This window comes from Mastomys coucha, unplaced genomic scaffold, assembly GCF_008632895.1.
Source record: "Mastomys coucha isolate ucsf_1 unplaced genomic scaffold, UCSF_Mcou_1 pScaffold18, whole genome shotgun sequence".
Classification (NCBI taxonomy): Eukaryota; Metazoa; Chordata; class Mammalia; order Rodentia; family Muridae; genus Mastomys; species Mastomys coucha.
The window spans coordinates 98,340,505-98,350,443 of NW_022196900.1; the positions used below are offsets into that span (position 1 = coordinate 98,340,505).

General features: G+C 48.2%; 1 protein-coding gene across 2 annotated transcripts in view; it reads left to right on the forward strand.

Annotated features, from left to right (window-relative positions):
- The window catches only part of Agmat (agmatinase), a 15,939-nt gene extending 8,806 nt beyond the window's left edge, over positions 1-7,133 (forward strand). For both annotated transcript variants that reach the window (XM_031376966.1, XM_031376967.1), the window contains exons 3-7: positions 1,403-1,451; positions 2,290-2,485; positions 3,967-4,146; positions 6,200-6,284; positions 6,878-7,133. In XM_031376966.1, coding sequence (XP_031232826.1) covers positions 1,403-1,451; positions 2,290-2,485; positions 3,967-4,146; positions 6,200-6,284; positions 6,878-6,951 — 584 coding nt within the window. In that variant the 3' untranslated portion in view covers positions 6,952-7,133. The remainder of the gene's footprint in view (positions 1-1,402; positions 1,452-2,289; positions 2,486-3,966; positions 4,147-6,199; positions 6,285-6,877) is intronic.
- Positions 7,134-9,939: the final 2,806 nt, after the last annotated feature.

Sequence of the window (9,939 nt, forward strand, 5' to 3'; positions counted from 1 at the left end):
AAAAAAAAAAAAAACACACACACACACAAAACAAACAAACAAACAAACAAAAAACCCAAAGGATGAAAGATGAGGTTAATGTGGTAGTGCCTACCACACTAGGTAGGTAGGTTAGCCTAGTATGTGTGGAGCCCTGAGTTCAACCCCAATGCAAAAAATAATAAGTAAGTAAACAAACAAAATAGGGCAGCTGTTAACCATGTTAAAATTAATCTGGGCTGGAGCGATGGCTCAGGACTTAAGGATACCGGCTGTTCTTATAGATGATTCAGGTTCAAGTCTCAGCTCACAGTCCTACCTGTTAACGCCTGTCCAGGGGATTCAAGGTCGTCTTCTGACCTCTGAGGGCAGTAGGTGTGAACAAGGTACAGAGACATACATGCAGGCAAAACATTCAACCTTACAACCTTAACTACATACAACCTCAACATACAACCTTAACTAGGCCTAGAATGTTTCCAGCCTATGAGACTATAAGCTCACCTTCCTTGTTCTTTTTTCTTTTTTAAAGATTTATTTATTTTATTTATATGAATACACTGTAGCTGTCTTCAGACACACCAAGAAGAGGGCATCAGATCCCATTACAGATGGTTGTGAGCCACCATGTGGTTGCTCAGGACCTCTGGAAGAGCAGTCAGTGCTCTTAACTGCTGAGCCATCTCTCCAGCTCCCCTTTCTTGTTCTTTCTGAGTTCTGACTGGCTGGTTCAGTTCAGCTGTTCTGGCCCAAACCCCTCTCCAAGCTGACTGATTCAGTCTGGCTTCTCTCTTGGCTTCTGGCTGAATTGCTCTGCTTGGCCTCATGCTAACTTTGGCAACATGTTCTAATCTGGCTCCTTCTCATTCTCTGGCCCATTCTGTCTCCCTCTGGGTCTAGCTTGTTCTCTCTCTGCAACCTGTCTCTGTACAACTGTCCCAGGAAAACTGCCTCTCTCCTCTGTACTGCTCTTGGGTTACTTCTCTGTTCTCCTGAGAGTGGGGCAGATCCTATTCTGTCAAATCTTTCTGTGGTTTGTCACTTTGCCTGCCACTGGATTCGACATCCCTTTCCAACATGGGTGCTTCCCTCTACAACAGCTTTCCCTTCCTTGTTTGGGATTAAAGGTGTGTGTACCAAGGGTGTGTCTATATCCTAGCCAGAAGGATTGAAGATATGCACTAAAGCTACCCCACAACCAGTAACAGCTTTTTCCAATAAACAACACAATCTCACAGTGTGATCAAATACCGTGCAGCAGACAGGGGAAGGCATTTTCCTTTTAAAATGCCACCCATGGTCATTTAGCTGTGGACACAGTTCTGTAGTACACCTGAAATGGTGGCAGCGTTGGGGACTTCAGGACCATCGCACGTGATGGTCTTGCTCCTGTTTGCAGATGTGTCCTGTTTTCTCTCTGTAGGTGGAGATCATACAATCACATATCCCATTCTGCAAGCCGTGGCAAAGGAGTAAGTCCCAAGGGTTGCAACATTCCGGAGTTAAGGTCCAGGTTGCTACTAGGTGACATCAAGTGACCACTGTGGTTTATGGAAGGGTTATTGGAAATTCCCCACTAAGCTGGTCTGCAGCTCAAAACCTAGGCTGGACTCCATGTGTGTCTGTCAGTCATCAGCTTGGCGTCCTTTCCCTTGGCCTACACACACTCTGCATTTTCAGAGTCCCGACCACCCCAACTACCTTCTATTTGTTTTTCTATGCAAGCCAAATACAAATATTGATGGGGGGGCCTGTTCCCCTCCCTGCCCCCCATAGACTCCTCCCTTGCCTGGACAACAGAGAGTAGATTTTTCAGTAGCTGCAAGCCTACTGATACCGACCACCTTTGGCTGATTTAGTTGGAGGAAGGTAGAGGGACGAAGGGAGGTGGGAGCTTCAGAATTTATTTTAGGGAAGGCATGTGGGCCTGGGGGGGGGGGGGCTATGTGGGTAGCATCGTGACTCAGGGTGGGGGTACGGTCAGTCTTGTCTCAAGCTGTTCTAGCCTCCCACTAGTGTGGACTGTTCATCTGCCATGTCCAGCAGGGCTGATGGAAAGGAGCAGGCTTTGAACATCCCGCAGGTGCCTTAGCCAGAGAACAGGTGGCTCTGACTGGTTTAGCCTTTACAGAGCTCAGTCCTGGGCCACTGTCCTCCTCTCTGAAACTCTGGGTGGCAGGCCAGTCGTGTCTGCTTCTGCCTGGTTTCTCCTAGGTGAGGTGAACACAGAAAGCAGATGCAAGGCAGGCAGCCGATTCCAGGACCCTTGACCTCTGACCCTTGACCTCTGAGCTGCCGTTTGCCCTCCAGGCATGGCCCTGTGGGTTTAGTGCATGTGGGTGCCCACACCAACACCACGGACAAACCTCAGGAGGAGAAGGTCTACCATCGGACACCTTTCCGCCGAAGTGTGGACGAGGGACTGCTGGACTGCAAGCGAGTGGTACAGATAGGCATCCGGGGCTCCTCCAGGACCCTGGATCCCTACAGATACAGTCGGAACCAGGTGACAGACACATGCCCCCTCTCTATCTCGCAGAGTATCTTCTGTATTGTCAAAGAGGGAGTCAACAGGTGCTTTACTGAAGTTCAGAAAGTGAGGCTGGGGCTAGATGTGGCAGCACAGGTCTGGAAGCCCAAACTTCAAGAATGTAACACCATTCACAGTTTCATAATGAATTCCTGGCAAGTCTAGGCTACACCAGACCTTGTTTGAGGATAAAACCAGAAATGGGGTGGCACCATGGTTCATGGAGCAAAGGGGCTTGCCATTAAGTTTGATGACCTGAGTTGGATCCCCAGCACCCTCATAGTGGAAGCAGAGAAACAACTGCAAAAGTGTGTGTGCCTCTCTTTCTCTCTCCTCTCTCTCTGTCTCTCTGTCTCTGTCTCTCTGTCTCTGTCTCTGTCTCTGTCTTTCTCTCTCTCTCTCTCTCTCATATACACACACACAAGAAAAAGTAAGTGGAGATGAAAAACTGAGTTTGGATCAAGTGAGTCATGTGGCAAGAGTATTGATTCTTGGTTGTTGCTGATTTCTGTTTTTGTATTGTATTGATGCGGGATCTTACTCTGTAGCCAGGTTGGCCTGCATCTCATGGTGATCGTCAGCCTCCCCAGTAGGTTTTTTTTGGGGGGGGGGCAGCAGGTGTGAGCCATGTGCCTGGGAGACATTAATGAGGCAGAATGCCTGTTGCTGTGCAGCAGTACTAAGCAGAAAGCAAAGCCCTCAGGGCTGCTGGCTTAGAAGACTGGGCTGTGTGAACGTGAGTTAGGGCAGATGCCTCTCCTTAGTGCTTATTGTTAACACCTGGCAGATGGAAAGCCCTGATCTGAACACCCCAGTCCTTTTTTTTTTTTTTGAAACAAGGACTCGTTCTGTAGCCCTGGCTGTCCTCTGACTTGCTATGTAGACCAGGCTGGTCTCAAAGGCACAGAGATCCACCTGCCTCTCCTCCGAGAGCTGGGATTAAAGGTGTGGGTCACCACATCTGCTCTTCCATTTTACTTTGCTTTTAATTATATTTATTTATATTATACTATATATATTCATGAATATGTATACACACACATATATATATGTGTGTGAATGCCCCAGCATAAGTATGGAGGTCAGAGGACACTTGTGGAGCGAGTTCCCTTCTGCTGTGTGGGGTCTGGGGGATTGAACTCAGGTCATTCAGCTTGGCAGCAAGTACCTTCACCGTAGCCAAGCTGTCTCAACAGTCCAGTCCTTTGATCTTAGAGTGTCAAACCCCGTGTTCTGGACAGAAGCATCTAGAAGCATGAGTGGCCAAGTTTCTCATGCTTTCCTTTCTCATCCCAGTACTCACATCAGCCTTGACCTCGCTTCATAACTTCATCAGTGGGGGTGGGGAGGGGGGTCTGTGGACTGCCTCATGGCAGCTGAGGTCAGATGTGATGTGCATGGTAGGCAAAGCCTGGGGTCCCCTATCACCACCAGCTCTTTGACTCTGGCCTGCACAGGGTTTCCGGGTGGTCCTGGCTGAAGACTGTTGGATGAAGTCACTGGTCCCCCTGATGGCAGAGATCAGGCAGCAGATGGGGGGCACGCCTCTTTACATCAGCTTTGCCATAGATGCCTTGGATCCTGCCTATGCCCCAGGAACAGGGACACCGGAAATTGCTGGGCTCACCCCTAGTCAGGTAAGTGGGCTTCACTAGTAGATTCCTGGAGGGGGTATTCTTTATGTGTGTGTACCATTATGTGTACCATTGCAGGTCTCTCCCACCCCTGTGTGTGTGTGTGTGTGTGTGTGTGTGTGAAAGAGAGAGGGAGACAGAGACAGAGACAGAGAAGTAGATTCCTGGAGGGGGTATTCTTTATGTATGTGTCCTCCATTGCAGGTCTCTCCCACCCCTGTGTGTGTGTGTGTGTGTGTGTGTGTGTGAGAGAGAGAGAGAGAGAGAGAGAGAGAGTCAGAGAGAGACAGAGAGACAGAGACAGAGACACACAGAGAGAGACAGAGACAGAGACAGAGAGACAGAGACAGAGAGAGACAGAGAGACAGAGACAGAGACACACAGAGAGAGACAGAGACACAGAGAGACAGAAGAGAGAGACAGAGAGATAGAGACAGAAAGACAGAGACAGAGACACACAGAGAGAGACAGAGACAGAGACAGAGACACAGAGACACAGAGAGAGAGACAGAGAGACAGAGACAGAGACACACAGAGAGAGACAGAGACAGAGACAGAGACACACAGAGAGACAGAGAGAGACAGAGAGACAGAGAGAGAGACAGAGACACAGAGAGACAGAAAGAGAGAGACAGAGAGATAGAGACAGAAAGACAGAGACAGAGACACACAGAGAGAGACAGAGACAGAGACACAGAGACACAGAGAGAGAGAGAGACAGAGAGACAGAGACAGAGACACAGAGAGACACAGAGACAGAGACACAAAGAGAGAGAGACAGAGAGAGAGACAGACAGAGACAGAGACAGAGACAGAATATCTGTGTGTACAAGTTCTCACCACAGAGGCCAGAAAAAGCAACAGACCCCTCTGGAGGTGGATTTACAGGTGGCAGGAAGCCTGCTGTGGGTGCTGTGAACCAATCTGGGTTCTCTGCAAAAGCAACAAGCACTTTTTTTTTAAAAATATGTACACACATTAGTTTATTTATCTATTTATTTTTTAAAGATTTATTTATTTTGGCCGGGCAGTGGTGGTGCACGCCTTTAATCCCAGCACTTGGGAGGCAGAGGCAGGCAGATTTCTGAGTTCGAGGACAGCCTGGTCTACAGAGTGAGTTCCAGGACAGCCAGGGCTACACAGAAAAACCCTGTCTCGAAAAAAACCAACCCCCCCCAAAAAAGAGAGAGAGTAGTAGTGGTAGAGAAAGGCAGAGAGAAGGAGAGCGTAGATAAGTGGAGGCCAGCCATGAGCATGTAGAGAGAGGGCGGAAGGGAATGGGGAGCCAGGGGGCAAGAGAGCAAGAGCATAGGAGAGAGGCAGGAGTCACCCTTGTTCTTCATGTGCAGGATGGGAGCTTCTTTGGTAAGGCCTGTGTACCTATTCCTAAACCCCAACCCCAGCCACACCTCGAGTCAGTCATATCCATGTCTCTGTGCCTATCTTTTTTTTTTTTAAAGATTTATTTTATTCATTTTATGTGTATGAGTACACTGTAGCTGTACAGATAGCCGTGAGCTATCATGTGTGTGGCTGCTGGGAATTGAACTCAGGACCTCTGGCAGCCCCGGTCACTCTGGCGTAATTTGCTGCAGCTGTCTTCAGACGCACCAGAAGAGGGCATCCGATCTCATTATGGGTGGTCGTGAGCCACCATGTGGTTGCTGGGATCCGAACTCAGGACCTTCGGAAGAGCAGTCAGTGCTCTTATCTGCTGAGCCATCTCGCCAGCCCCTCTGTGCCTATCTTGTTTCTGTGCCTTAGCCTGTGTCTTTGCCCAGAATGCTCTTTTCTTGTTTGTACTTCGGGAAGTCTTCCTTCGCCCAGGCTGTTTCCTGAAAATTGCCTGTCTCAAGGATCTTAACATATGACATTCCCTGGTTTGCTTGACTGTCACACCACAGAGCCCTTAGGAGAGGGGCTGTGTGCTATGAATTTTGTACCTGGGCCACCAGAATGGCTGTCACCAGCATATGCTTAGGTCAAGGGTGGTTATCTGTGCCTCGATTTGGTTGCTTTTCATTGGAAATGACTTGTCAACATTCACCTTGGGCAGGCTCTGGAGATCATCCGGGGCTGCCAAGGCCTGAATGTGGTGGGCTGCGATCTTGTGGAAGTTTCCCCGCCATATGATCTCTCTGGTGAGTAAAGAGAGAGAATGATCCACGGGTGGCTGCTAGTTTAAACTAGATTCAGCTAATGAGTTAGGCCTCCATGTTCACTTCTTCGGGGACCCTGTGGAGAACATCCAGCAGTGGAAAGATAAAGCCTGTTACCACATACTGACAGGCACAAGCTAATGCAAGGAACAAAACCCCTGGGAGGTGCCAGGTGTGGCTGTTCAGTGACAGGGTGGCTCAGTGGCATTGCCTTTGAGAAATTAGGAAGTGAATTTGCAAAGCATGATTGGCTGTGAAGTAGGGGTTTGCTTCAGCTGATACGTGGGCAAAGCAGATGTCACTCCTGTAAGTCTAACTATGGAAGAAAGAAAAAAGCTCCCGCTTAGGCCTACTGGCCTGAGGGTTGGCCCTGAGCAGTCATTAGTATCAAAGGTCCCTCAGAATTCTTATGCAGTCTCCAAAAGATGCTTGGTAGGGACTGAAGGCATGTTCACAGGCAGATGGCACCCCGAGTTCAGAAGCCAGGGCTCTGGGAAGGCCAGAAGGCTAGAGTCCTTGGGGAATGGATTTTGGGGAGGTGTGTGCCAGCCTCATAGTCTTTCTCTCCCTCCTAGGCAACACAGCCCTCCTAGCAGCTAACCTACTGTTTGAGATGCTGTGTGCTCTCCCCAAAGTGACAGCCGTCTGAGTCCGTGTTCCTGAAGACAAAACAGATTGTGTCATGACAAAGCCTCGAGGCCTTGTGAGGAAGCAGTGCAAGGACCAGGGAAAGCTTTCTGTGAAGTGGCTGCAAACAAGGACAATTTGGAACACCAACCCAAACAGCGTGTCTCTTTCCTTCCCAACATTAAAACGTGGGTTTAATTTTTACATGTGCCTGAGTATGTGCATGTGTAGCACGTGTGTGCCTGTGGAGTTCAGAAGGGGGCGTAGGACTGATCTTCGAGAGCTGGAGTTAGAGGGCTGTGAGCCACCAGTAGGTGCCAGGAACTGGATCTGCACCCTCTGTAGCTTTAAGTGCTCTTAAATGATGATCCATCATCATTCCACCCAAGCTTATCCTGTGAGAGGAATTCACTCTGTAGACCAGGCTAGCTTCAAACTCAGAGATCCACCTGCCTCTTCCTCCCAAGTGCTGCAATTAAGAGTGTGTGCCACTGCTGCCCAGCCAAAGTTCACATTTCTAAGGAGAAATGTTGACTGGAGAAATGCAGCAGCCCCAGGTCTGGTGGCACACACCTGTAGTCCCAACACTTGGGAGGCTGAGGTAGGAGGATTGCTACAAATTTGAGCCTAACTAGGGTTATATAGCAAGAGTGCCAGGCTCTCTCAGAAAACCCAAACCCATTGTCTGGCCAGTCTATACTGCTTTAATTTTGTCCACTTTGATGGTAGGTGGGGACCCAGGAGAAGGAGATGATAATGAGGAAGGCCTGGGAAGTAGCGCAGTGCAGGCCTCCATCTCCACAGCATGTCTTCACAGTGGAGTATCAAGGCAGGGGAGGCCATGTGTGTCTGAGGCTAGCCTGGGCTATAGAGTAAGACCCATCACAACCCTTCACACCCCTTCACACCTCAGACAAGACTAGGGGTAAAAACTAAACCACATGCTGCCAGCTTGCCCTGAGAGAACCTCCCAACTCTCTCTGTACAACTCGGGTCTGCATAATTTGCCTTTCAGGCTGACAGCCCCTCTATGCCCGCCATCTCTCGTGTCTGCAGCGATGGAAAGCATGATGGAGTGTCATATAATTCTGTTAATATATCCATGATGAAATCATCTTGCAATTCGAGGTGCCCCAGAGCCATCACACATTAAAATAGTTTATTTGTTTCCAGTCCGTAATATTCTTAAAACAAAATAACATTAGCTTTAGTGCCTGTTCACAATACAAAAACAAAACCAAACAAAACTGAAAAGGAAAAACATAAAATATAAAAGACACAATTTGCCAAATAAATTATTTGTTCTTAGTAGTATTAAAAGTGCAAAATATCCCCCTTCCTCTCAAATCTGCCTCCAGGTACTGCTATCCTTTCTAACCAATGACAGCAGAGTCCGCCCTGCCATTGTTTTCAAGGGCATGTGGACCCGGATGATATTTCATCCGCATCCTCTTCTTGCTCAACGATTTACCTGATTACTTATTTTATGGTGCTAGGGTTAAAGAACACAGTGCCTCCCTTGTATGTGCTTCACAAGCATTCTAACACTGCAACCTGGGATCATTTGTTTTTGAGAAATGGTCTCGTAGCCTAAGCTGGTCTCACCTGCTCATGCTAAGGATGACCCTGAAGTCCTTATTTTCCTGTCTCTGCTTCCTGAGTGCTGGGATTACAGGCACGTGCCACCACATCTGGCTCCTTGCAACAACATTTAAAGAATTATACCTAACTTCCCCCCATCACTGGGGATCAGATCAAGATCACATATGCCCTAGGCAAGTGCTTACCGCTGAGCTTGAGCCCCAGATGGACTTTGAAAAACCAAACCAGAGAGGCTGAGTGCTGGCTTCCAGTCCCTCACCAAAGCAAAGCAGATGGCTCAGATCTATTTTCTTAGCAAACACATCAGTGTGGCTGCGAATGAGGAGACTGACCCTTCTGAAAACAAGCAAGCTGGTTTGGGTGTTGGCAGGTGACAGGGAGAGTGGCCTCCTTCAATGTCTCAGGCAGCCTATCAAGTTAGGTTAGGCCACCTGCAGATGATCCCCACGTAGCAGGGAGAGGGCATCCCATAGACTGACTGGACTTTCACCTCAGCTACTGAACATGACCCACAGGCTGCCTGGAGCAGAACTCATTCCCCACACAGCAGTATCTGAACTGAAATTGGGTTCTGTGAGGCTACATTCATTAGGATGAGAAACCTTGGCATTTGGCTGAGCCTAAATATAGCTCATATTTGACACAAAAATAAACAATTCATAGAAACAACATTCAGGAAGAAAGGCTTGTGTCTATCAAAGGTAGACTTGTGGTGCACACCTGGAATCCCAGTACTTGGGAGGCTGAGGCAGGAGGGCCTTGAATTGGAGGCCAGCCTAGGCTACATTGTCAGACTCTTGTTTTAAAGCAAGCAAGCAAGCAAGCAAGCAAGCAAGCAAATCATAGCTCCATGGTGTCCTTGGTAGATCCCTGTCTCCATCACATCTTCAGGGATTGTGTCAACCGTATCCCCATTCCTCTCAACCCCCTCGAATGGAAAGACATTTTATCTTCTTGGTACAGGTTTGAAAAAAGGACAAATATCTGGGGAGTTTTTGGTTTTCAGAAATTACATGTCAAGGAATTTGACCAGTTCCAGAAATGTAAAGACAAAAATCTATCAATGAGTTAAAACAAACTCATAAGAGGAAACCAGCCATAAAAATAGATAAAGAAAAAACCCATCTATGTGTGTGACACTGGGGGTGGGACTCGGGTTTTGCACTTGCCAGGCAAGTGTGCTACCCCAACTTACCCTCAGCTCCAGAAATACATTTTGAGGACTGGGCACTGAGGAGCCAAGATTGCCTTCACCCTTTCTAGCTGGGCCAGGCGCACAAGAAGCATGGTGGATCAGCATGTGCTGCTAGAGGGTCAGATGGAAGAATGAAGCCTGGCAGTGTTTTCTTTATTTTTTAATAAAGCTAAAGACTCTTTGAAAACTACAGAGTTCCTGGGTTCAAATAAT